General features: G+C 43.9%; 2 protein-coding genes across 2 annotated transcripts; one reads left to right on the top strand and one right to left on the bottom strand.

Moving 5' to 3' along the window:
• Window positions 1-561: 561 nt before the first annotated feature.
• On the bottom strand, window positions 562-27263 carry hao1 (hydroxyacid oxidase (glycolate oxidase) 1). The gene is made up of 8 exons (XM_085270011.1): window positions 27058-27263; window positions 26146-26297; window positions 19007-19277; window positions 18723-18895; window positions 16846-16937; window positions 13781-13939; window positions 10029-10098; window positions 562-1996 (listed from the first exon to the last, which is right to left on the bottom strand). The coding sequence occupies exons 1-8, from the start codon at window positions 27186-27188 to the stop codon at window positions 1929-1931; spliced, it is 1116 nt and encodes a 371-aa protein (XP_085126137.1). The 5' UTR covers window positions 27189-27263; the 3' UTR covers window positions 562-1928.
• On the top strand, window positions 7977-9988 carry LOC146575354 (uncharacterized). Its single transcript, XM_085272452.1, has 2 exons — window positions 7977-8719; window positions 9982-9988. The coding sequence occupies exons 1-2, from the start codon at window positions 7977-7979 to the stop codon at window positions 9986-9988; spliced, it is 750 nt and encodes a 249-aa protein (XP_085128578.1).
• Window positions 27264-27312: the final 49 nt, after the last annotated feature.

The raw sequence follows: 27312 nt of genomic DNA, 5'->3' as shown, positions 1-27312 counted from the left end.
TGCAGTCAAGCGACGGTTCGGCAGTCCAGTGCTATGCTGAAAGTTACGAGTTACCAGAAAGTCACAAGTCAACATGGTGGGAAGTAGATAATTTTTTTCCCATTTCAATGCGGTGTGTGTGTGTGTGTGTGTCTGTGTGTGTGTGTGTGTGTGTGTCTGTGTGTGTGTCTGTGTGTGTGTGTGTGAGAGAGTGTGTCTGTGTGTGTGTCTGTGTGTGTGTGTGTGTGTGTGTGTGTGTGTGTGTGTGTGTGTGTGAGAGAGTGTGTGTGTGTGTGTGTGTGTGTGTGTGAGAGAGTGTGTCTGTGTGTGTGTCTGTGTGTGTGTGTGTGTGTGTCTGTGTGTCTGTGTGTGTGTCTGTGTGTGTCTGTGTGTGTGTCTGTGTGTGTGTGTGTGTGTGTGTGTGTGAGAGAGTGTGTGTGTGTGTGTGTGTGTGTGTGTGAGAGAGTGTGTGTGTGTGTGTGTGTCTGTGTGTGTGTGTGAGAGAGTGTGTGTGTGTGTGTGTGTGTGTGTGTGAGAGAGAGAGAGTGTGTGTGTGTGTGTGTGTGTGTGTGTGTGAGAGAGAGTGTGTCTGTGTGTGTGTGTGTGTGTGTGTGTGTGTGTGTGTGTGTGTGAGAGAGTGTGTGTGTGTGTGTGTGTGTGTGTGTGTGTGTGTGAGTATATAATGACTAATACATGAAATCATATAGGGAACAAAATTCAGCTTCCTGTTATTATTATTATTATTACTTGATTTGGAAACGTTTCATTTAAATATAATGTGTCTGACAAGATAACCTCGGACTGTTGCGCCACACAAACTCTGTGCTAGTTTGTTGGGGTCTGGTCGCCCTGGTCAGCCTGTACAGTCTGCTTAGTATTTGATATCAAACACCGATGTAGCTTAAAAGCAAATACAGTTTCCACAAAGTGCTGCTCACGGAGTTCTGTTTTCCTTCGTTTCCCCATTTTAACAAATCAGCTGGTGTGTTACGGAATATGACATATTTTAAATATTGTCACAAACGAGAGGAAGCGTTGGTGAATATGTTTATTGAGACTGGGATATCTACACAACTGTGTGAGTCAGTTGCCTTCAAAAAGTTTAGCAATGCACCCGGTGCTGCAAGAGTTAATAGTCTTATTGGGGCCAAGATATATCTTTTACAGTTGCCTGCTATCAATGGTTGTTCATCTGCCCTCATTTTTTTATTTTTTTAAAGAACCCATAGGTTCCCCTTAGGTGGGAATGTGAGTTGTCTGTCTCTGCGTGTTAGCCCTGCGACAGACAGGCGGCCTGTCCAGGGTGCAGGGATATGGTAGCTGCAATAGCAACATACCCAAGGATGAGCAGAAGAGCATGACTGATGTGATGAAACTGGGATTTTGTTGCACTTAATTATTGCAAACACAACTAAAACTATAACTGAAACTAATCAAAACTATAACTGAAACTAAGGATGTTCAAAAAAATAAAAACTGAACTAAGCTAGCAAACAATTGGTAAAAACGAATTAAAACTGATATAAAATTGAAAATCTGAAGTCAAACCTAAATAAAAACTCTTGATTTTCGACTTTGCTAACGAAACAACTTCATCCTTAAGTGTTTTTGACGGGGCTAGATGTGATGTGATTCGAATGTGTTTTTCTCAATTAAACAACATATTTATATTAACAATTCACAGTTAGATTTAATCTCAATATTGAGCGTTTCAGTTAAAAGATGCTAAATACAAGTTCATTACTCACAATCAGCTCCAGGGCTTGTCTTATGGGAGACTGTATGTCCAAAGATTTACGGCCCTGTATTTTGTATCAGTTTTTACATGCTCTAGTCAAAAGCACCACTTTAAAAACATTACCTTTTAACAGGAAACAGCACTTTGTTTTGACATCAAGAATTCATTTAGTGATTCATAAAAAAAATGATTCGTGTATTCTTCAGTTCTCTCACATCCTCGAGGTGAAGTCCATTCTCCTGACCAGGGACCTGCTTACTTCAGAAACTGAACGACAACCTGGACACAAACACACAAAACCATGTTTGTCAAATAGTCTCCAGTGATGACAAAGTCTGAAATCTGAACTGATGTAAATGTAACAAGACTCAATCAGGTTAAATATATTGATACAATAAAATAGCTTACTTCATCTTGTGTTTTCAAGATTGGAGGAACCAAATATTCTAGAATAATTTCTCCACTTTTAACAACATATCACAGTCTTTGACTTTAATGTTTTAGTTCTGTTAATTATAAAATTTCTAATCAGTTTGTTTTCATATTCCTTCTTACATCTCTCATTCCCAGCAGAAAAAAACCCTAATCAAAGTCATATTCTGAGGCTGACTGAGAGAAAGTCTCCGAGCTTTAAAGTATTTAAGGACTGGGCAGTGGGAATGTTCCACTTAATACTTCATTATGTTTTTTGTGGATTCTTCAGTTTAGAAAATTACATGGTGTCAAAATCCTGAAATGAAAAAAAAAAACATCAATACATATGAATGAAATTAATATAAAACAATTGCAGTAAAAAGGCACATGTAATGTAAAACTAGCTAAGCAGATCCACATAATAAAACAAATGTTAAAGCTTCTTAATAAAAAAAGATCTATTTGAGCTGCATCATCAACACATGCTGATCACAGAGCTCTACAATCAGAACAATCAGAGCTTTATATTCATGTTAGAACTTGGCTGAAGGTCGACAAATATCTTATCCATGGCGTAGAGACAGAGCCTCTGAGAGTCTTCACCTGGAACTCCATGCTACTGTTTTGGGATATTGTGGGTGAAAACCAGCAGGAGGCAGCAGAGACCTGAGCAACCCAGCAGGAGCGTTTGAGATTTGGCATACACAGGCCTCCTCTGTCTGTCATACGGGAGATATAGTAAAGATGGGCCTAGTCTGGGCTGTCCTTTCTTTTAAATACGTTTATTGAAGATTGTTTTTATCCTTGCATCCTTGTTTATGCATTTAGTCATAGACATTGGCAGCATAGAACATCTAATGATTGATTCCACAACAGTTCATTGTTGGCATGTAGTTTGCACAATTCATCTGTTTTTAGAGTCATTTTAACAACAGATAGGTAAGGCTGTCTTTGGCAACTTAAAACATTGTTTAAACAGGTGGTTCATTCTTTCGAAATATTAAAAAAAGGAAATATTTATAGCCAGAGGTGTTGCCAAATGAGCACCTGGGGAGTTCAACACTTTCATTTGGACAATGTCCACTGTCAACTTAATTTGCTTATTCTGTTGTCAGAGATATGAGGGGCGAGGGTCCAGCCTTGGCATGTACACACTGGTTCTTTTGAAGTGTAACTTTCCAGTAACATATAACACTTTAAATATTTTTTAAAGGTCTAAAGGGATTCCATCTGTGCTGGGTGTTTTTCCTGTGTTTAACGTCTCTGTGGCATTTGAATGTTCACTCACTGATTTCTGTCTAAGCGCTTTAGACCAGACTGTAATGTTTTTATCTGCAGTTCATTTATTGTCCTCTCATTCACTAATGATTTTATGCGCCATACCAAAGGCTTGGTTTTATGTGCCAGATGGGCTACAACTAAAAGTAACATCTGATTAATGGAGTAGTCAGATAGGAGAACTTTTTTATATGAACAACTGTTAATTCTGGGGACAAGAGAAATTAAGGAAGTAACCTATAGGACTCCAGCTATTGTGTCTGGTTGAATGACAAAAGTATTTTCTCATTGTTGGGTTTTCTAGTCTCCGTATATCTTTAGTTCGGACATGAATTATTGGATAACCCGTCTGCTTTCCAGATGAGAAGAGTGTAAATCTATCACCACAAAGAGCTGCAATATAAAGAAACAAAGTGTTGTAAAGACTGGGGACCATACAGATTAACTAAAGTCAGGTTCATCAGTGAGCTTTGTATTATGATGAATCTCCCTGTGGGGTCTAAGATTTGGTTTTGTTTTAAATAAGTATTGCTACTCGCCTAGCATGTGATGAGATGTGTGCTAGAAACACCTGACTTGGCCATGTTGTCCTTAGTAATTTTACTCACAAGTAAGTGTGTTTCTTGGATAAAGACTACTTTTGAGTGATACTGTTTGAGTCTTTTCATAACTTCTTTTAGTTTGATAAATTTCCTAAGGCCTCTTACATTCCAGGAGATTAGTTCAAGATTGGAGTCACTACTCATTCATTTTATGCCCTTAGTATCTTAACACTAACTGCCTTTTTGTCTCAACGGTAGTGGAAAAAGCTCTAATTACATCCTTTATTTCTTGATGCGATGTTACAACTTCCCGTAGTTCTAGACAGCTCTAGACAAACAAGCAACTGCTGGTCAGCCATCCAGATATAATGGGGGTTAACAAGAAGCAGAAGATCAGTTGTAGTAATCCCAGTGGACAGCAGATAGGAGGAGCATACTGGGAACAGAAGGCAGAACTGGAGCAGGTGTGTACAGTCCAAAGCAATCCAAGTGGTAATAGGAGCATTAGGAGCTTTAACCTCAGCAGATTCCAAGCACAACATCAGAGGTTTCTGTCCAGATGAGTGCAGTCCTATGAAAAGCTAACATACTCTGCAGAAATCTCAAACTCATAAGCCTGTGGTAGTGGACTCGAGCTTGAGGAATACTGGCATCGGACCAGGCAACATTGCTCACAATCTTCTACAGTTCACATGGTGAACCCTGTTCTTAGCTACTGGAGTGATACTGGTATGTTCTTTTGCTGTTGCAACCCAATGTGCTTGATAGATGCTCTTCTGGATGCCTTGGTTGTAACGGGTGGTTATTTTTCTTAATATAGCTAATATACTTCCTGTGAGCTTTAAGCAGTCTGGCGATTCTCCTCTGACATCAGCAAGGTATTTCATCGATGTTGCATTATCAAGCAGTTGAACAGGTATACCTAATGAAGTGGCCGTGAATAAGTATATGGTTCACATAAACTAAATAATAGGGGTGCAACGATACACAAAATTCACGGTTCGGTTCGATACTTTGGTGTCACGGTTCGATATTTTTTCGATACAAAAAAAATGTTCATGCCTTTTTAATTTGTCATTTATTAAAATTATGAATATATATTTTAACTCAAAAGTACAGTTTTAAATTTAATATGGATTTATATGGACGCAAACGCGCGTTTGCGTCCATATAAAAAGCAGGGTTTTGTCCGCTAGAGTGGGATTTTCACGGCACATTCTGCACCACATCTCTGTGCGTTCATCATTTGTTTGAAGCCAGCTCACCTCCTGCAACCACTTTTCCGAGAATACGCGCTTCTTTTGTGGTTCGGACTCCTGACATTTGTTTGGAGGTGGAGGAACATCACAGTAATTGCTTAAAGGAGCTTCTTCGACATCTTTAAGAGTTCTAAACAAATGTCTGTCCTCCTCCAGAAAATCTTATGTACACAAACACGCGTTGCAACTTCTTATCTTGTGTGTGTTTTTTATTTTGACAGCGAATGCGCACCTGCGGACCACTTATGTGCAGCCCTGGTTATTTAGCTCGTCATATTGCAGCCACAGAAATTCTTTTGTCCATGAAACCATAAAGCTGCACTTTCTTTTTGCCTTATAGTCTGATTTGTCATAACTTCTCCGTTTTGTGGTAAGCTTTTCTTTGGCTGTCACTTCTTCACCCTGACCTGTCTTATTTGGCTCAGCAGAACTAAAATATATATCCTGCTGCTTTTACACATGCACTCACATAACGCTCAGCGATTCTCTGCAGATCAACCTCTCACATGTTTAAGCTGCGGGAGATTTCACTTGTCATGTTTGCATAGTAAGCTAACGATTGATAATGTCACGGACCCGGTGCCGGGGACTCGGGGTTCGTGAACAGTGTGGACCTTTATTGTTATTAGTGTATTGGATGTATGTTTGCTGCACTGTGCTCTTGTGTTCCATGCTTGTGTGTGTGTGTGTGTGTGTGTGTGTGTGAGGCTGGAGGATGAAGGACAGCCACCTGCAGGCCTGATGGGTGTGGCCCTGCCAGCTGCTGGTCACGCCTAGCTTACCACACACCTGCTTCTGATCAGGATCGTCGGGGGAGCTACTTAACAGAGCGATGGAGCTTCCTCCGGTGCAGGATTGTTGAGTTAGACTCCACGTCAGTGTCTCTAGTGTTGTTAAAGTGTATGCCTGCCGGAGTTGGTGCCATAACGGCTGTGTCTGTGTTTTTCCCCAGGAGGACAGCGGAACACAGGACTGCAAGACACACGGGGTGTGTGAAGGCACAGGGGCAGAGAGCACGGGATACCAGCACTTGGGAGAAGACACGTCACGGGAGTCGAGGGAGCACTTTTGGAGATTTAATGTGTGGTGTACAATTACCTCACTGTAAATAAACCCACTGTTCATTCCATTAAGTCTGCGTTTTGGGTCCTTTCTCCTACATCCCCCACGGTCTGCCCTCCAGACCGTGACAGAACGATCCTGCCAGATGGACCCAGCGGACTTTTCGGAGAGGTTCAGGAGGGAGGTGACAGACAAAGTAAATCGTCTATGTGAACTGTGGCTGGAAGCGCACGCGGAGGGTTTACGTTGTGCTGTGGAGAAGCGGTTGCAGGAAACACTGACTTGTTTTCCCTGGGTGTTGGACAATCTTTTTCCGATTGTGGCGGATTTCCTGCTCAACACCCTTCACCTCCACTCTCCGATCCAGGCTGCCCCCCCCACTCGGCCAGCCTGAGGTTCTTCAGCCTGATACGCCGGCCCCGACGTCTACCCGGAAACGGCGTTCGCGCCGCCGGCGTTCCTCACCGCAGCCGCCCTTCCTCACCGCAGCCGCCCTCCCGGACATCTCAAGAACCGGCTGTGGTGAGTAATAAGGACACTTTTTCATTTCTCACCCCATCTGCTTTTTTGTTTTCAGTGGATGGTGACACCGCTGACGCTGCTGCAAGCCGGCCAACAGTACAACTAGCGTGGCCTCATTCAGCAGTCTCCACGCCACTGGCGGCTTCACCATCTGCGGTTGTAGCGCCGTCATCATCCCATCCGCATGCAGTCACCCCTCGGCCATCTTCTTCACCGGCTCTACCTTCACCTTCCCCACCTGCGGACACCGCATCACCATCTTCGCCTCCGGATCATCCATCTGTGGCTGAAGCGCAGCCAGAGGTGCCCGCACGGCCAGCTGTTGAGCCCTGCGAGCCGGAGCAGGAGCCCGGAGAGCGGGAGGAGCTGCTCAGCGAAGCGGAGCAGGAGCTCAGGGAGCGGGAGGTGCCCGCACGGCTGGCCGTGCAGCCCTGCGAGCCGGAGCCCGGAGAGCGGGAGCAGCGGCTCGGCGAGCGGGAGCTCAGCATGCCCGAGCAGGGGCTCAGCGAGCGGGAGGAGCTCAGCATGCTCGAGCAGGAGCTCAGCGAGCGGGAGGAGCTCAGCATGCTCGAGCAGGAGCTCAGCGAGCGGGAGGAGCTCAGCATGCTCGAGCAAGAGCTCAGCGAGCCGGAGGAGCTCAGCATGCTCGAGCAGGAGCTCAGCGAGCGGGAGGAGCTCAGCATGCTCGAGCAGGAGCTCAGCGAGCCGGAGGAGCTCAGCATGCTCGAGCAGGAGCTCAGCGAGCCGGAGGAGCTCAGCGTGCCGGAGGAGCTCAGCGAGCCGGAGGAGCACAGCGAGCCGGAGGAGCACAGCGAGCCGGAGGAGCACAGCGGGCCGGAGGAGCTCAGCGTGTCGGAGGAGCTCAGCGAGCTAATGCCGGAGGAGCACTGTGAGCCGGAGGAGCTCAGCGAGCTTATGCTGGAGGAGCTCAGCATGCCGAAGGAGCTCAGCGAGCGAGGGGAGCCCGCGTCGCCAGCTGTGGAACTCAGCGAGCCGGAGGAGCTCAGCGAGCCGGAGGAGCTCAGCGAGCGAGGGGAGCCCGCGTCGCCAGCTGTAGAGCTCAGCGAGCCGGAGGAGCTCAGCGAGCCGGAGGAGCTCGGCGAGCGAGGGGAGCCCGCGTCGCCAGCTGTAGAGCTCAGCGAGCCGGAGGAGCTCAGCGAGCCGGAGGAGCTCGGCGAGCTAATGCCGGAGGAGCACTGTGAGCCGGGGGAGCCCAGCGAGCTAATGCCGGAGGAGCACTGTGAGCCGGGGGAGCCCAGCGAGCTAATGCCGGAGGAGCACTGTGAGCTGGAGCAGCTCAGCGAGCCACCCACTGAGAAGCCCGCACCGCTGCTGGCGGACCTCAACGAGCCGGAGGGACCGGCGTTGCCAGCAGAGGAGCTCAGCGAGCCTGGTGAGCCCGCGCTGCCACCGGAGGAGCTCGGAGGTCCGGAGGGATCCGCTGAGCCAGAGCTGGAGGTCGGCGTGCCGGAGGGGCCACCACGTCCAGCAGCCCGGCCGCCACGTCCAGCAGCCCGGCCGCCACGTCCTGCAGCCCGGCCGGTACATCGAGAATCATGGGTTGTGCTGAGGCGGGAGCTACAATGCCGCCGCCACCGGACCCGTGGCAGGCCGCCGGAGGAGCAACGCCGCCGCCACCGGACCCGTGGCAGGCCACCAGAACCGTTCCACCGCGGCTGCCGGACCCATGGCCGCCCGCCGGAGCTCCTGCGTTTCCATCAAGGGGTTAGAGGTAGGCCACCTGAACTTTTTTGCCGCCACTGCCTAACCCGCAGCGGGTCCCGCTTGTTTTGCCGTCCTACAGGTCGGCCGCCAGAACTGTGTTTGCTGCCACTGGACCGGGGGATTGAACTGTTGAACTGTGTTTTTCTTTTGTTGCTTTGTGGTGGCTGTTTAGCGGAGTGGTCAGAGTGTCAGAGGAATTGGTGCACAAATTATCACCACTCACCAATCAGTGCTGTCGCTCTCTATACACAGTTCGCACGATTGCAAAGTGAAAGCAAAAAACAAGCCCAAATTCAAACGCGACTTCAATATGTCACATATTGACAGTGGCTCACCGATGCCAATGACATAATTACCCAGCTACATTTCTGAAAGAATGCAAAAGCATTGACATATATTTTTCCTTCCTACAATAGCCCGACGGGCAGGGCAAAGATAGATTTTGGTAGCCCGACTGGAAAAATCGCTAGCCCTGGGACGTCGGGCTAGCGATATTGCGAGCCCTGTATCTGATTGAGGAATCACTCATCTTTGGAAAAGAGAGTTTATTACAGAGAAACGTCTCTTTCCAAAATAAAAGCTATACTATACGCTTCTTCTGGGCTATATTCTCAGCAGCATATTAAACATATCAGGTCTCCATAAGGAGAATCCTGTGCTAACGGCTGTCTAAATGACTCGGGTAAAGTTTGTAGCATGCTGCTTGTTGTTTTTGTCTTTGCACTAGGATGCTGTCGGAGTAAATGTGCAGTCATATTCGTTGTGTTCCCACTAGTGCTGTCAGCGTTAATCTGAAATGACGTTAACGCCACAACACAGCGAATCTCCGTTAACGAGCTACCGCGGATCGCCCCGTGCGTGGGGCTGGACGGCCAACACGTTAACGAGCTAACTGCGCTAACACACTAGCTCCCACCCATGTAATTGAGCATTGCATGGCACATCCGACATACTGTTTTACTTTAGTCCATGACGCGCTTACCTTCAGGGTCATACGTCACATGAAAACCAAAATAGTTCCAAACGCCAGATCTGAATGAGGGTGGGGGAGGTTCAATTTGCCATGTTGCAAGGAGAGCTTAACTTCTGTCTGCTAGCTTGCTCTGCGCTCAGTGAATCTGCGTTCGACTACTCCGCCTAGGCTGCACTGTCGAGCGCAGATCCACTGAGCGCTCAACGCAGACAGCATAGTCAGAAGGAAAGTTGATAAAATAAATAAAAAATTTTGTATTGTTCGATACATATGCGTACCGAACCGAAAGCACTGTATCGAACGGTTCAATATCGATACGAGTATCGTTGCACCCCTACTAAATAACATACAATATAATTCCTTTTTAACAAATTAAGATAAATTGCTGCTTTCTGAAACCAAACCTTAACCCTAGTCTTCACTTTAACATACACAATGTGTTTTTTTTGTCCACATTTGTGTTTATATTCAACGGGTTTGTAAAAATAGTTTATAGGTGACTTTTCTGCAAAGTACATTTCCTGTGTTTTTGTTACCTGACAGGGCCATAGCCAGTCGCAGTTCATCTTTCAGAAGCTCCAGAAGCTCAATAACTCCTTGTTCCCCCTGGGCAGACATAGAAAATCAAGATGATGTTTTTATAAATGAGGGAAACCTCACACTGAAGATTGGCAAGATGGCGCCGGTGTGTGTGGCTGCTCGTCTGTCACTGCCAAGTTTGTTCCTGTTTATGTTATTTTTAATTTGTGTCATTCATGAAACAAAGTCTCTGCTGAGGTATGATCGCCAGACACTATTGGACCTCAAACCTGTGGTCCAAAATATTGTGTCCTTTGGAGCTGGTGGGCAGCAACCCCTGCCCCCATTTGCATCGGAAACCCCGGGTTACCTGTACCGGGTTCCCACGCTACCTTCCCGGCGAAAGCGTCCTCGTCGCCGGGGTAAACGAAGCGGTCGCCTGGTGAAGCTAAAGGTTTACCTAAAGAATTATTCTGTTGTTTTCCGACCAGTGCATGGATTCTTGCCAAGGCTGTTTGCGTCTCGGCGTTTTCTGGATCCTGTTGATACCTGTTTGGTGCCTGTGGTCGGCTTTGATGATGATGCTCCTCGGCCTCGCTGCCCATGCCCTCCCAGGCTAAACCTCCGCTGTCAACATTATCGGAATCTGAGATCGCTGCGGCGGGTTTCTGGACCTCCTGAACCCCGAGCGCCAACTCCAGCTCCAGCTAGGATTGGCCTGGTGAACGCCAGATCACTTTTAAACAAAACTTTTATTCTTCGGGACTTCTTCAGTTCCCATGATCTGGATTTTCTGTGTGTGACTGAGACGTGGCTGAGTGTTGGTGAGTCCAGTGTTCTATCTGAACTTTTACCTGTGGATTGTTGCTATTTTAACTCGCCACGGACGTCAGGCAGAGGTGGAGGCACAGTGACTGTTTACAAAAAGGATTTTAAATGTAAGCAGTGTTTTCTACAGCCTTCGTTCTCCAGCTTTGAACTTACCTCATTTGAGGTGAGTCGTACAAACCCGATTTTCTGCGCTGTCATCTATCGCCCCCCGAAATACAATAAGAACTTCATAAACGACTTTTCTGATTTTTTAGCTGGGATTATGCCCAACTATGATAGTGTTCTTATTGTTGGAGATTTTAATATACATGTATGCTGTCCTGATAAGCCATTGGTAAAGGACTTTTTAAGCCTTATTGACTCTTTTAGCCTGGTACAGTCCGTACGTGGCCCTACACATGAGCACGGACACACACTGGACCTTGTTCTGTCATATGGTCTGCCTGTCACTGACTTGGAGATTTGTGACTGTGCACTCTCAGATCATATGCCTGTGTTATTCAACGTTGGTTTGACATATACCGCAGTTAAACCTGGCGCTGCTACTCGGTGCTGTCGGGTTATTAACCCCGCCACTGCTGCGCAGTTTTCTGCTGCTTTTAATCAGCTTGGCGGGCCTTCTGACTTTGTTTCCTCTGACACAGAAGACCTACATTCCTGGTTTAATTCTTGCTGTCAAAAAATCATGGACTCTGTGGCTCCTTTAAAAACCAGGCAGCTTAAGGCTAAACCTGAGCCTTGGTTTAATGAGAGCAGTCGTGCTGTTAAGAGGGAATGTCGTCGAGCAGAACGGAGGTGGAAAAAGGATAAACTGCATGTATCATTTCAAATTCTCAAAGACTGCTGGCATCGCTACCAGAACACTGTTAAAGATGCAAAAAGGGAATATTTTGCAAATATTATTTCTTCCAACTGTCATAACCCACGTGTGTTATTTAGGACCATTGACACTGTTCTTAATACTCCTTTGAATGTCTGTTTGGAAGTTTCTCCTGAGATTTGCAATGATTTTCTGAACTTTTTTATTGAAAAGGTTGTCACCATCAGGGCTCTTATCACAGCTCCTGACTCTGACCCCTCAGTCTCTGTCCCTTGCGCTGTTGTTTTCACTCAGTTTGAGCTTGTGACGCTCTCCTCTTTAGAGGATGTGGTTCGCCATATTAAGCCCACAGGTTCCCCACGGGATCCTGTCCCTCCACAATTCTTTAAAGAAATTTTTCCTAGTATACAACAGTATGTCCTTGACATTATTAACAGCAGTCTGTCTTCTGGTGTGGTTCCTGCAAATTTCAAACATGCAGTAGTACAGCCACTGCTTAAGAAACCTGGCCTTGATCACACAGTTTTAGCGAACTATAGGCCTATTTCCAAGCTGCCTTTAGTCTCCAAGGTTTTAGAGAAAATTGTTTTTAGTCAACTGAAAGATTTTCTAGATGAAAATGGAATCTTTGAGGTTTTTCAGTCAGGTTTTAAAACCCTTCACAGCACAGAATCTGCATTACTAAGGGTTTTTAATGACATCCTTCTGGCATGTGATTCTGGTAACCATGTTGTTCTTGTCTTGCTTGACCTAACTGCTGCCTTTGACACAGTAGACCACAATATTTTAATTTCTCGATTACATGATGTAGTGGGTATTGGTGGCACTGCACTCAATTGGTTTAGGTCTTATTTGTCAGATAGAACTTTCTCTGTCAGCCTTCTCGGTTACGAATCGTCTTCTGCTCCTCTGTCATGTGGTGTCCCACAGGGCTCAATTTTAGGGCCACTGCTCTTTTCTCTGTATCTACTGCCTCTGGGTTCTATCCTTAGAAGGCATGGGATCTCATTTCACTGTTATGCCGATGACTGCCAAATTTATTTGACACTAAAACGCAAGGATGCCATCTCCATAAAACCTCTCTTGACATGTCTAGATGACATTAAAGCTTGGTTGGCTCGAAACTTTTTAAATTTTAATAAAAAGAAAACAGAAGTGTTGGTGTTTGGACCCAGTGGTCCCTGTGAGTCCTCCTCTGTTGTTTTAGGATCCCTGGAAGTCTATTTTAAATCTGTTGTTACTGACCTTGGTTTTAAGTTGGACAGTGATTTTAAATTGGACAACCAAATCAGAGCAGTGGTGAAGTCCAGTTTTTATCATTTAAGGCGACTGGCAAGACTAAAATCTTTTCTTTCGAGGCAGCACCTTGAAACAGTGATCCATGCTTTTATTTCTTCCCGCCTGGACTACTGTAACTCACTTTATGTGGGGGTCAGTCAGTTATTGCTCTCACGTCTGCAGCTGGTTCAAAATGCGGCTGCACGACTCCTAACAGGAACTCGAAAAAGAGAGCATATAACCCCTGTGCTGGCCTCTCTGCACTGGCTGCCTGTGTCTTTTAGAGTTAATTTTAAAATTCTTATGTTTGTTTTTAAATGCCTACACAGTCTTGCCCCGCCTTACCTCTCTGAGCTTCTTCATCCCCACATACCCTGTCGGTCTCTCAGGTCAGCTGACCAGCTGCTCCTGGAGGTACCGAGATCCAGGAGGAAGCTCAGAGGGGACAGGACCTTCTCTATTGTGGCTCCAAAATTATGGAATAATTTGCCCATGCATGTTAGAGAGGCCCCTTCACTGTCCACTTTTAAATCACGTCTTAAAACCCACTTTTATTCCTTGGCTTTTAACCTCAGTGAGACTTAGTTTCTTTTTTAATGCAGTAGTTATTTAATTAATGATTTCACTCTTCTTTTATTTGTTTTTTATCTATATCTCATGTAATTTTATTTTACAGTTCCAATGTACAGCACTTTGTGTCAGCTGTGGTTGTTTTAAAGTGCTTTATAAATAAAGTTGATGATGATGATGATGATGATGATGATGATGATGATAAATAACCATCTTTATTTTGGAGCCCAAAAAATGTGATGGTGGAAAAAAGCTACTGAAGTGCTTCACCTGACAGGCAAGGCCCCACAGCACAGGTCGACCAATGAAAACAGCCTTTGCTCCCAGAGCTAAGGCCTTTAGGACGTCTGTCCCGCGTCTCACTCCTCCATCCATGTAGACTTCACATCGACCCTGCACTGCCCTCACCACCTCCTCCAAGGCATCTAGCTACACACACAAAACACACAGTGATCAACTACAATGACAATTATTAACTCAAATCATATCCTCAAATTCTAATGTATCAATGTTCCAAATGAATTTGGTATAGATGTTTAACATTTTGTTCAAGCACACGTCAAGAAATAACACTAGTGTTGACCTAAAAAGTAAACTAAATGTCTACAGGAACTAAAGTTAGCAAATACTGAAAACTCCGACAAGAATTCAATAAAACTTGAAAAGAAAAATAAAGACTTCTAAACTAAACAAAGAATTAATCTAAAGCAGGGGTGTCAAACTCAACCAAACAGTGGGCCAAAATTCAAAACTGGAACAAAGTCGTGGGCTAACGTTAATATTTATTGAAATATATTTATTCCTCCAGATATAAGAATGAATCTACAGCTCTAATAGTAACTTGTTTTGGCTTCGCGGGCCAAATGTTAATTAGGCTGTGGGCCAAATTTGGCCTGGGGGCCAGAGTTTGACACCTATGATCTAAAGCAACAACTTCACAAACATTAAACCAGATATCAAATAGAATAAAAGACAAATTGACTCCAATCCAGACGAAAACCAAAAGTACACGACACAAATTACAAACTAAATGAACTTTAACAAATAGTAAGGAAATCTGTGTTTGGTTGATTATTCATTGCAACCACGTTTCCTGGCAATAAACAGTCTTTCCAACAGTAAGATTCATTTGCCCTTAAATGTTGCCACATTCTTAAAGAAAATACATCGATGGGTTGAGCAGAGGACTTACGTCCTCTCATACACCCCTTCGTACATCAAATTACTTTTTGCACAGCCCATTGTTGCATTTGCCTGCATTGTTCTGTTCTGTCTGGTGTTGCACTGTCTTTGTTTTGTTTCTGTTGCAATTTTTGCACACTTGCACTTTATGTATTCCTGTGTTGATTGCCTGTTATATGTAGCACCGTGGTCTTTGAGGAACGTTGTCTTGCTTCACAGTACACTGTACCACTGCACATGGCTGAAATGACAAGCCACTTGACTTAAGTGACTTGACTTGTTTTGAGCTGCTGGTATCCCAAGTGCTGACAATTAAGAGTCTGGTTGGTGCCTGAGTGAGCATGTCAGCAGTCAGTTGGTGTCTGCTCCCATCATGCTAAGTTTGACTGATCTGGATAGGGCCTGTGCCAGAGGGCATTTTCAAGCTGCTGTTCCTAAAACAACCAAAAACCCCAAATTACAGCATTATTTGGAGTGCCCTAGTACCATCTTCAAATTGAAGGCCAAGTTGCATATAACAGGGGATGTCAGACACAGGCCATGAAGTGGGCGTCCCAAGATGACGACACCACAAGAATAACATTTCCTCTCCCTGTCAGCACTTAGGAAACATAAGCAACCTTCAACAGATTTGCAGTCAAGGTTTTCAGGACAATATGGTTGACTGCTCTCTACCCAGACAATCCAGAACAAACTGCACACAGCCAATGTCTGGTCTCTGCCAGGAGTCCTGCCATGACTGCCCTTCATCATCAGGCCCATATTTCAGCGATGAGTCCAGATTCTGTCTATGGCAGGTGGACGTGGGTGGGTAGAAGTGTGGAGAAGACTTGTTGAATGCAATACTGAGGGCAACATGTTTTGGTGGAAAAGGTGTGATGATGTGGGGTGCTGTCTCCCATAAAGAGACAAGGCTTGTCATCATCTGAGGTGTTAGAAAGCACACCGTTTACATGTTGGTTATTTCTCTATAGTATTATGTTTCATCCACTGATAGTCTGTGAAAGCCATCTCTATACTGGAGCTCCTTCAATGCACGACCTGTGTTTGATGCCATGTGGTGAATGTTTATAATGTCTACTTTCTCCCATTACGGCTGCTGATAGCACACATCTTTTTCTTTTGCCCTTTTTACTGGATAGCTGTATTTCCTTGGTTAACTGCTCTGTGTGAATGCCAGAAGGTGAGTTATGATGATGTCATGTAGATTAAATATTAGCACATGTATTTGTTCACTTGTGTATACACTAATCTTATGCTAAGGCACCATTCATGCTACTAAGCTAATTTATGCTAGTTTTAACCCTCCTGTGAGGTCATTGTTTACGTTACTGATACATTTGATTGCTGAATACAGTCCTGTTCTGTAATCTTATGTTTGTGTATAGAATATATGTCGCTTGCTTGCTGTACTGATTGTTTAGTTGTTTGTATTATTACTACAGACCACAGCAGAATCAAGCCAAACCTAACCAAGCTGCACCACTTTAGAGGACATGTCTCCTCTGTTCTGTGCCTGTCCTTGTCACGAGGCAGTCTCTATGCAAAGCGATATTAAGATGAGATTGACAATCCTTTATCTCCATAGTCTGGAACCAAACTCCAACCACGCTTGTGCCCACAGAGTGTGGTTTTATTAAAGACTACCTCCGGTGGAAAGGATGGAATGGTTTCCTGCAGTTCTGAATTTTATATGCAAGGCCACAAGAGAGTCACAAAATGATAACTACAACCAAAGCCCTCAAAGATAAATCACTTCCAAAACCAAAAGGAAACATGAACTCAAACTCAAAACGGTCACCGTAACACTGCACGCAGAGTAGGAAATGAGAGTCTTAAGAAAAGTAGATAAGATTTCATATTTAAACATATTTAAGACAATCCTGGGTTCAGCAGTCAGGTCCTTCTTCGGGAGCCCCAGTTTTATCCAAAACAATCATTTCAGGTCACCTCATGCATCTGTGAAGCCACTTTTACTGGATGGACGCACCGAGTATAAAAACAGATTCAGGTTATACATTTTTAATATTATTATTATTATTATTATAAGATCAAACATTTAGGGCTGCTTAATGAAAACTTGTATTTGTCAGAGTTCAATTGCAATCCACCCAAAAACAGAAAAATTCAAATGCACACACACACACACAGACCGTGGCAGAAACCCCGTCCAGTTGCCGAGCTCCGTGATTGGACACCAGGATGCCACTGACACCACAGTTCACAGCCTTGGCAGCATCCTCACCTGACACACAAAATCAGAGAAATAAGCTCAGGGTTTCTGTGTGATGAGCATATTCTGTATTTGATTACAGTTACTCTTGATAGCATTGTTTTCCTAGTACACCTGTGAGGAACCAGTGTGTATGTACCTCACCAAATGTCTGCGACTTTCATTTTCCTAATACTGCCAAAATATAACCACTGATGTGTGCAGCACTGGATGCTTTAAAGTCTACTTGAAAAGCATCTTAAGTCAAATTTATTTGTATACAACTATCCAGACAAGCCAACTCAGAGGGATAGAAAGGAGTATAAAGATACATGTATACAGGTCATGATATAAACCGTACAAAACTAATCAGAGAAATGGAAAAGTCTTGTTTCTTTTTTGCTTCTAATGGGAAGAGTTGTTTTCTGTGTTTGCAGATCTGCAGTAATATATATTTATTAGAGATTAGAGGTTATTTCTGCAACAACTTTGGTAAAAGTAATGTCAAAACAGTTTATTAAGAGAAGATCCAGTCCTCTGTAGCCAACTCTTAGTCTGCTCTCTGACATCTAACTTTTAGACCACAAAAAGGTGAACATGAGGGACCACCCACTAGAAATTAAATGGAATCAAATCAGTTTGCAGATGTGGTTCATTAATAGGCTACTTCCAATAATAAAACGTTTTGAGGCCTGATTTAAACGAAGTAAAACTCGATGATTTCAGGTTTTCAGAAAGTTTGTTCCACAGTTGATGACAAAAAAAGACTAAATGATTTTTCTTTGTTTTTTTCTTGATTGGGGATATTTTGAAGGTCTGTTACTGCGAGTTCAGTACATAGTGTAAGTTACAATGGATGCCTTAGTATTACGCTGATTCAGTCCAAGTCCATTTAGTTCTTTTTAAACTAGTAGAAGAGTTTTAAAATACATCCATTGTGACATCCAATGCTAATGTATAGATTTGAAAACAGGACCAATGTTCTCAACATTTTTGAACCTGGTTGATTCAGCCCCCTGCATCTGAATAAGCTGTAGGAGATCTTTTGCTAAGACCCGTAAGACCTAAAAACCGTTTTATTTTCTATAAACGAGGGTAGGAGCTATGGTCCTGAGTTGATGATAAAATATAGAGTTGTGTGTCATCAGGACTCTGTGCCTGCCAGCCAAGTTCTTCCACACCACACTCACTTAATCTTGTGCGTTGGTGCACAGACATGTTGGAACACAAAGAGGCCATCCCCACACTATTCCCACATAGTTCTAGGTATGTTCTAGGTATACTGAAGCATGAGTTCCCTTCACTGTAACTAAAGGGCTGAGCCAGCTCCTGAAAAAGAACCCCACACCAGAATCTTACGTCGGCACAGTGTAGTCAGACAAGTCTCCTGACCACATCCAGACTTGTCCATGGAATTGCCAGACGGACAAGCATGACGCGTCACTTCAGAGGACATGTCTGCACTGTTCGACAGTCTAGTGGCGGAGTGCCCCACAACACTGCACTTTGCACTTGCTCATGTAAGACTTAGATGCAGCTGCTTGGCCATGGAAACTGAGCTGAGAGCGACCCATTCTTTCACAAATGTTTGTAGAAGCTGCCTCCAGGTACCTGATTCCATGTGGCCATGGAAGTGACTGGAACACCTGGATGGGTGAGTGAACAGTTTTGGTAATATGGTGGATATATGAGTGAGATGGTGAGACTGTCATGATTCTCTTTCCTCACACTATGATCTGTAACTGTGTGTGTGTGTGTGTGTGTGTGTGTGTGTGTGTGTGTGTGTGTGTGTGTGTGTGTGTGTGTGTGTCCATCTACCATTTAATACTCCTTTTACAATCACAGGGAGGCGTGTGTGTTTTTTCAGCCACGTGATGTCATCCCAACAGATAGAAGGGTCTATGGCGTTTGCAACATAAACAGCCAGGCCACTGTCATTGCCGTAGTCTCCCTCGGAGAAAGCCAGGGAGGCTGTTGAGAAGTTAGCCATGCTGGAATCACACATGCACAAAGACACAGAGAGAAAGAAGAGTTCAGAGTTCGATGCTACAAAGGAACGTGGTGTAATTACACAGCCTGTACTGTTCTTTTTGTTTCCCTACCTCAGGTGTGGGGGCATCTTAAAGCGGTTGCGCACATCATCCAATCTCTTCCCTAGGTATGGTGTATCCACGGTAACAAAGATGGCTTTATAGCCCGCCTTCTCGGCCCGGCGCACCAACGACAGCGTGAGCTCCCTGTCTTTATAGATGTAGAGCTGCAGCCAGAGGACACCACCACTGCCCAGTGAGGTAGTCATTGCTGACATCACTTCCTCTATTGTTGAGGTGGCCCAGGAACTCAGCATCATCCCAGTTCCCATTGCTTTGCATGCTGTGAAGAAATGTTATATTACTGGTGACAATGGTCTTTTCCAAAGAAGTTTCAAAGGAGGTTATGATAATACTTTAACTTAACTAACCCAACTCAGGTATTCAGTAAAGATCTCGCCCTCTCCCCTTCCTCACCTACCTAATAATTTTTCCATAGATCTGTCCAGTTGCCTTTTGCCCACTAGTCGTCTCTACAACTTAACTGAACCCAAATGAAAAGCTATGGAGAAATATTTCACTCACTCTCTTGCTTCCAGTATAATCCGCCCCTTTCCTCTCCTATTGGTGATGTTTTTTCTTTGTTGAACAGAGACAAAGATAGATTTCTATGGCCTCAACAAAATCACAGTAAAGAACAAACTCCTAAACACCTCTAAACTCCTACAGGGGCATGTCATACGTGTGAAGTGTGAGGGTTGTGATGCCCCAAATGCAGAGGCTTTGAGGCAGTGTAAATTTAATCAAAGACTAGCCGCTTAGTAGGCTGACACAAAAAATGAAAAGATGAAAATAAATTAAACTTGAAAACTAACCTATGAGTAGGGAGCAATGGACCGAGAGACACGAGGGAAATGTCCTCATGTCAGGTTTTGTTTTTTTTTTGTTTTTTAAATGATGTGTCACTGTTTATACAGTGATACTTAACACTGAATAATATATTAATCATGCAAAGACTATAATTATTTAGGATTAGAGAACAGAACAAGATAATTATCAGAACAAACTTATAGAAGACCTTGATAAAACTATTGCCATATTTTATAGATATATATGTTCTGACAACTGTAATTCCTTCATGCTCCTATGATTTTGAAAGCAATCACATGAATCCATCTTGTAAGTAATGTACTTACTTTTTCGGGGGTAGTATTTGTCTTCAATACAGAACTTTCGAATAATCGAAACAGCCACCGTGAACATGTAGCACACATGAGGCACAGCAGGGAAGAATGTGCCTTTTTTATCTTAGTTCTGTTAACTTTTAATCAGGACACAGTGTTTTTCTGTGTGCTGATGCTGTGTTCATGTCTTCAGCGTGCTGGAATATTCATGTTCCTCCCGTGGGGGGCACTCTTGAGTCACACAGAGAAAAAGTGAGTGAGAGTTTTGTCAGACAGAGAAATGGCCAGTGTTGGGACTAATGCGTTATTAAGTAACGCGCTACAGTAACTACGTTATTATTGTGGTAACGAGCACGGTAACTAGTTATTATGCCAAAATCAGGAACGCGTTAGTCGTTACTGGGATTTAGATAGGCTCGTTACTCGTTACTTCGTGTGGTGGCTGTCGCGGAGCTTCCACAGATTCAGTAACATTAGCAAGTGGTGGAGGCAGCAGGTGGAGGAGGGAAAGGGAGGCAAGAGGAGAGACCCGAGGCGGGCGCTGGTCCGAGAGTGTCAGGTGAACTGAACTTCAGGTAAGAAGTTATGACCTGCAGTCTCTCTGTGTCAGATATGAACCAAGTTTAGGTGGAGTTTATTTTCGTTATGCTGACTTTTTCGTGCTGCGTGCTAGCTAGCATGACAGAGTTTCTGTACAGCTGGGTGGGTGCTATGTTACTGATGTTATTGATGTTGAACTTTATTTTGTTTATAAGGTTAATTATTAGAGTTGCCAACCGTTTCCTAAAAAACGGAATCGTCTCGTATTCAGAGAAAATATTACGCGTTTCGTGTTGAGGTGAAAAGGAACAGTTTGTTCCGGACTTCAGCTACGATGAAAAAGACAAAGCTGGAGTTATTCTGTGTTTACGCTGCACAGCTGCCTCTTCTTCTCTCATTCTCTCCCCTCCCTCTCCTGTTACTGCTTCAATCATGAAACTGATCAATGATCAGCTGATCGGCTCTCTCGTTTGTTGATCGCCCACTTTGCGCCAGAAAGAGGAAACCAGCAGATGTCGCGCTAAACAACAGCAGCACGTTTAAGCTTGATCAGCTGTTGTTAGTAGAGATGGCACGATACCACTTTTTTATGTCCGATACCGATATCAAAAATTTTGATATCTGCCGATACCAATATGAATCCGATATAGTGTGTTTTTTAATCAATAAAACAGTTTTTTTTAATATCTTGCTGCTTTTTGTATGAGTTCATACTCAAGTTAAAAAAAAAAAAACAATTCCACTCTCGCATTCACACACTGGTGGAGGCAGCTACAGTTGTAGCCACAGCTGCCCTGGGGCAGACTGACAGAAGCCAGGCTGCCATATCGCGCCATCGGCCCCTCTGGCCAACACCAGTAGGCAACAGGTGAAGTGTCTTGCCCAAGGACACAACGACCGAGACTGTCCGAGCCGGGGCTCAAACCGGCAACCTTCCAATTACAAGACAAACTACCAACTCCTGAGCCACGATCGCACCTTAAAATACAGATATTTGGTTCAAATATCACTAATGCTGGAAAAAGGCTATCACCAAGGGATAGGGAAAAGAAGATCCTCCTACCCTGGACCAGTGGACACAGATTGTAGAGGAAATCTACATTATGGAAGAGGTGACACACCAAAGGAAGCTCAGCACGAAGAAAAAAGGACTAAATGGACGCTTTATAAACCAGAACAGCAACAAAAATTCAGAACAACCGGAAAGGAAAATTTACCAATAAAACTAAACTGACAAAAAAGGCTCCTGACTCAGAGGATGAATCAAACCTGGCAAAGACTTTTCACTTGCTTGTTTAAGCAATTTTACTGGCAGATGGTCACAGAATAAATCTATGACAAATGCCAACGATAACACAGTAACAGACAAAACAATATTTTTGCACCAACAAGGTGATTCCCAAAGTTTCCCAAAGTATCTCAGTAGGAGTATGTCGGAGGAAATAACTGAACCCTGTGATCGACTAATAAAACAGTAAAATAAAAAGATGAGAAGGCAAAGAATCTTTGAATTGAAATTCTAATTTGAATGTTTTCACTCGGCTTGAATCTGTTATGAGAATGAGAACTTTTTAGCTGTTGTCTGTTTGAGGGCGACTTTGCTTCCACAGAACAATGAGAACAGTCAGGGGTTAAAGTGGGAGCCTGAGATCTGTGCAGTGTCTCACAACTCGCAGTGATGTGTAATGTGAGCTCCAGAACAGGCTGTGCAGGGTGTGACCAGCTGACCATTGTGGATTTACAAAACTGAATCCAACAAGATAGAAGCAGACATTTCACAAGCTGTCCTTTACAGCATGCTGTTTGTACCATCTTTATCCACTGGGGATAGCCCACTACCATCCTTATACTGTATACAGTTGTTATAAAGGTTGAATTAAGTGGGTTAATCTAAGTATTATCATCTTAAATGCTAAGTAACCTACTGCGTAACATAAGTCTGACCATAAGGAACAGCCTAACAGTGCTTTACTAGGAATTCACCTCAGTACAGCACAAAACTACCCAGTACTTTGATGCAACAAATTGTAGGATGTCTCACAATATGAAAATACATAATTTATGAAAATACCCCATATACAGATTCAATTTGTGATGAAACATTATGACATTAATCAAATCTTTAAATGTGCAGTTCTTCCCTTCAAATACTGTCATGGTCCTGGGTCGGTGACCCAGCGCTTTAAGTTTATTATTAGCATTTTCCAATTTATTATCATGATTATTATTATTGTTCGAGTTCTACGTGTTATATTCGGTCTGAGTCTGCGTCTGTATCTGTCTGTCTATGGTGTCACCCCGTCTGTTTGTTAATCTGTCTGTTTAGTTCAATGTCTTGTCTGGTTCCATGTGTCTGAGTTTCCTGTTTTATTGTGAAGGTCTCTGTCGTATGTGAGTGTGCTCAGATTACGTTTCCCCTGTCTCGTCAGCTGTGATTTCTCCCAGGTGTGTTCCCCTCCTGTCTCTCATCCCTTGATTACTGCCATCTGTGTATTTAAGCCCTGTGTTTCTCTGTGTCAGTGTCGCGTCGTACCCTCAACTTGCTGTGTGTTTGTAATGTCCTGTCCTCCAGCACCTCGGGTTGGAGTTTTGTTTTTGTAAGTTTTATTTCGTGAATCATTCCTCCAGCAGTAAAGCTGCATTTTCAGTTTATTCCCATCTCCAAGAGTCCTGCAATTTTGGGTCCACCACTTCTGCTTGCCTGCCACACAGCCAACCATGACAGAACGACGCGACCAGTACATGGACCCAGCGGACTCATCCCGGGAGCGCGATCTCGCCCGCGTCATGACCCTAATGAAGCGGATTTCCCACACAAAGGATACTTTTTTTTTCTTTTTCTTTCTTTCTTTCTTTCTTTCTTTCTTTCTTTCTTTCTTTCTTTCTTTCTTTCTTTCTTTCTTTCTTTCTTTCTTTCTTTCTTTCTTTCTTTTTTTCTTTCTTTTTTTCTTTTCTTTTTCTTTTTTGTCTTTTTTCTTTTTCTCCTCCCTTTTCCTTTTTCCTTCTTCTCTTTTTTTTATTCTTTCTTTCTTTTCTTCCTTTTCTCTTGTGATGATTTAAATTAAGCAGTGTTCACCGAGGTTTGTAATCATGTGGTACTCACTGGTTCTGGTTCGAAATTAACAGCAAGCAAAAGCACCGAAAACTATGACAAAACTAGTTCAAAATTGGCTCGAGAAGCAGTGCACGCATGCGTCAGTTTGACTGGATGTCCAAGTTGACACACGTTTAAGCTTGATCGGCTGTTGTTAGAATTTATTTAACATTAATTTCTAGTATCAGCTGATGTTTGCTGGAGCCACAGCTGTAAAGCTGCTGGTCATGATGTTGGTTTGTATATCTGGTGAGAGGGAAACATGAAGATGAAACCAGGAGATGTCCTTACTGAATCATCAGAGCTGAACAGGTGATGGAGAAACAGGTTTACCTTTTAGGTGACATGAATGAGTTGAAGGGAAGTTATGAACTGTTTCTGAGAGACAAATAACACCAGGATCCTTTTCTAAGTCGCTGACAGCTGGTAACAGCTTTGTAAGAGGGGCACAAAGAAATACTTTTCTTTCTTATTCTCATTTAAAATGTCTAGCTTTAATAAATAATTATCTTACAACCAAAGTTTTTATCTGATGCAAAATGTATAGAAATCATACATATACCAACAAGACTGTACATCACTGTCACAAGAGCGTTTGTTTTCATTCAAAGGCTTTATGCCTTTTCCTTGAGTTTGCATAAATACATTAGTTGTGGCGCTTCTTAATGACGGTATCTTAGCTAACAACCCCAACTTATTCAACTTGTAATTGGCTAAAAATAACTTAGCTAACCGGTGAGAGGGACGTTGCTAGCTGGCAGTTTTATCAGTCAATGTTGAAATTTCCACATTCAGATACTTCAAATGCTTCAGGAGCTTTCAGCTCAGTGCATCATCCATCCATCCATCCATCTTCATCCGCTTTATCCGGGGCCGGGTCGCGGGGGCAGCAGCCTAAGCAAAGAGGCCCAGACCTCCCTCTCCCCAGCCACCTCCTCCAGCTTATCCGGGGGAATACCAAGGCGTTCCCAGGCCAGCCGAGAGATATAATCTCTCCAGCGTGTCCTGGGTCTGCCCCGGGGCCTCCTCCCGGTGGGACATGCCTGGAACACCTCACCCAGGAGGCGCCCAGGGGGCATCCTTGTCAGATGCCCAAACCACCTCAGCTGGCTCCTTTCGATGTGGAGCAGCAGCTGCTCTACTCTGAGCCCCTCCCGGATGGCCGAACTTCTCACCTTCTCACTTCTCAGTGCATCATCACCACGGAAATACACGGATACATCCGTAGACTTGAGACAGAATTCACAATGTGTTTTTGGGACTTTCAGGTGTATGGACCAATGTTTTCTTTTCTGATCAAACCAGAAAGCTTTAATGAGCAGCTGGGTTTGTCTCGCATTAACTGCCTGAACACAGAGGACATCGAAATGCAGCTGATTGAACTGAAAAGCTTGACACTGTGGGGGTCAAAGTTTGCAGAACTACAGATGCAGCTGGAATCCACAGCTGTGTGTGTTCATGGAGCTGCATGTTCACCTGCTGGACGTCACTACTTGACAAGTTTAACTGTCTTCAGAACATTGCAGAGGCCTTATTGACAGTGTTTGGCTCTACATGTCTGTGTGAGCAGATTTTCTCTCACATGAAGAGTGTCCTCACGTAGCCGTCTGAATGCTGGACACTGGGAGACCTGTGTCTCTGAGTGGGAGACCAGAGATCACATTAACATGTGTGTCTCTGTATTAACAAACATGCCATATTGGCCCAGTTTATTTTTCTTGTCATTGTTGTGAGGAGACCATAAACAGCATTTTGCATTTTCTGTTTCAGTTCGATTGCTATTATGGATAAAATGTGTTTTTTCTTTTTTGGTTTCAAAATAGCTGAAAACTATTAGCTGACAGCTGCCAACATCTGCGAACAAATATAATGGTCTGAGTCAGGGGTCACCAACACGGTGCCCGCGGGCACCAGGTCGCCCAGCAGCAGCCGAATTTTGGGTCGATTTTGGGTCCACCACTTCTGCTTGCCTGCCACACAGCCAACCATGACAAAATACTACCTCTCATCTTCCTCTCTTAGCGTTCTCTGTCTCTGACTGCAGATACCTGCACGCATTTCTCCTCCTGAGTAATCCAGCGGCTGGACCTTCAGCGAGCATCACACTGTGCAGCAGATTGCACAGTTTGTGTGTTTGTTGTTGTTTGTTGAGCCAACAGAAACATTGCCACTTGTTTTATGATTGCTCCTCTTCTGTAGCACCAGATGCAGAAGTAATAACTTACAGACACCTGCACACTCTGGCTGATGTTGTCTCTACATAGCACAGCTGTACTGTGATAAAACGATCTGGGTTATTTTATCCATTCATTTTACCTGATTGGAAAACCGAGGCTACATTTTTTCCATTTTGTGTTCCCAGTTTTGTGCGTGTGTCTTTAGTGTGTGTTAACCTTTTGCTGTGGCTGTCTCTCCTTCAGGATGAGCCATCCTCTGCATTGCAGTGGCAGCGATGCAGAGCGGCATGCTGAGCTTCTCCCCCAGCACTGAGACAGACAGATCCACTGTAGACACGTCCCTCAGCACTCGAGGAACCAGATACCACCTACACACGTGTGTAATAGTGGAAGAGGTCATTCTACAGTTACACTTCTGCAGCTTCTTTTTACTTACAAAGATTCATTCACACTCTGATGTCCATTGAAAAACGGAGACAGACTGATTCTGAAAAGAAAACACGTTATTTCTTTTTTTTTTTGGAAGTGACATCAGAAACAGCAGCATGTGACATCACGTGATGGCGGAGCTTCAGTTCATCCTTTGTCATCCTTTTTTTTTTTTTTTTTTTTTTTTAAAAACAAAAAAAAACCACACGTTATTTCTACAACTGAAAGCTTTGGTAGAAGCACATCAATATATATATATATAGACAAAGTACTGGGCTGTTACATTTATCTGAATTACATATTACACAGCTGTTGAAAGCCATTAAGCTTCCAGCGCAGGAGGCTTGGAGCTCTGCAGGTTTGCAGTAGTGTGTTTGTAAAGGCAGCCTGCATGGCTAACTCCTGGATTTTATACACCTGTGGAAATGACACAGAAAACACCTGGATCCAAAGATAAACAGGTGTGGTACTTATGTCCCTATAGTGTAATTCATTACACATTAAACGTACCTGTTAGCACATAAATAATGTAAAATGATAAAAAGACAAGCATCAGAGTCCAGAGCAGCTGCTGTGTGTAATTTCAGCTTTGGATTCAGGCTCCAACACGGTTTGTAGAAATTCTTACTCTGAATGTTCAGTTCAGTATTTTTGTATTACCACATCAACAACAGTGACCTCCACACGTCTGTGTTTTACCTGTTGAAGGCAGCCACATTGTCAGCCAGTGTCTTTTGCTCATCAGCTCCTGAGCGGTAGTAGTCATACACAGCTTTAGGAAGAGTTTTCCTGGCTTCCTCCTCAAAGTCCAACACACACACACGCTGCATTGTTTTTCACTTCGAACTACCAGAAAACTGCAGCCTCTCTGTGATTTGCAATAAACAGAACTAGTTTAATCATTAACCTGCCAGAGGTTTCACAAGCTGTGAGCCTTTCACGTCCTGACTCCTG

The sequence above is a fragment of the Mchenga conophoros genome, linkage group LG4 (genome assembly GCF_057382185.1).
Source record: "Mchenga conophoros isolate Kocher_MC1m ecotype Shallow Benthic linkage group LG4, M_conophoros_male_GT1.1, whole genome shotgun sequence".
Taxonomy (NCBI): Eukaryota; Metazoa; Chordata; class Actinopteri; order Cichliformes; family Cichlidae; genus Mchenga; species Mchenga conophoros.
The sequence above is the reverse complement of the archived record's forward strand: the minus strand, read 5'-3'. Positions and strand labels throughout refer to the sequence as shown.

What these genes read in the sequence shown, in the direction of transcription:
- LOC146575354 (XM_085272452.1), top strand. Translation starts at nt 7,977, where the DNA reads ATGCCGGAGGAGCACTGTGAGCCGGGGGAGCCCAGCGAGCTAATGCCG.
- hao1 (XM_085270011.1), bottom strand. Translation starts at nt 27,188, where the DNA reads ATGCAGCGTGTGTGTGTGTTGGACTTTGAGGAGGAAGCCAGGAAAACT. An exon ending in AAGATGCCCCCACACCTGAG is followed by an intron (nt 18,896 to 19,006) that starts GTAGGGAAACAA and finishes GTGTGATTCCAG; the next exon opens with CATGGCTAACTTCTCAACAG. An exon ending in ACTGGCTATGGCCCTGTCAG is followed by an intron (nt 1,997 to 10,028) that starts GTAACAAAAACA and finishes GTTTGTGTCCAG; the next exon opens with GTTGTCGTTCAGTTTCTGAA.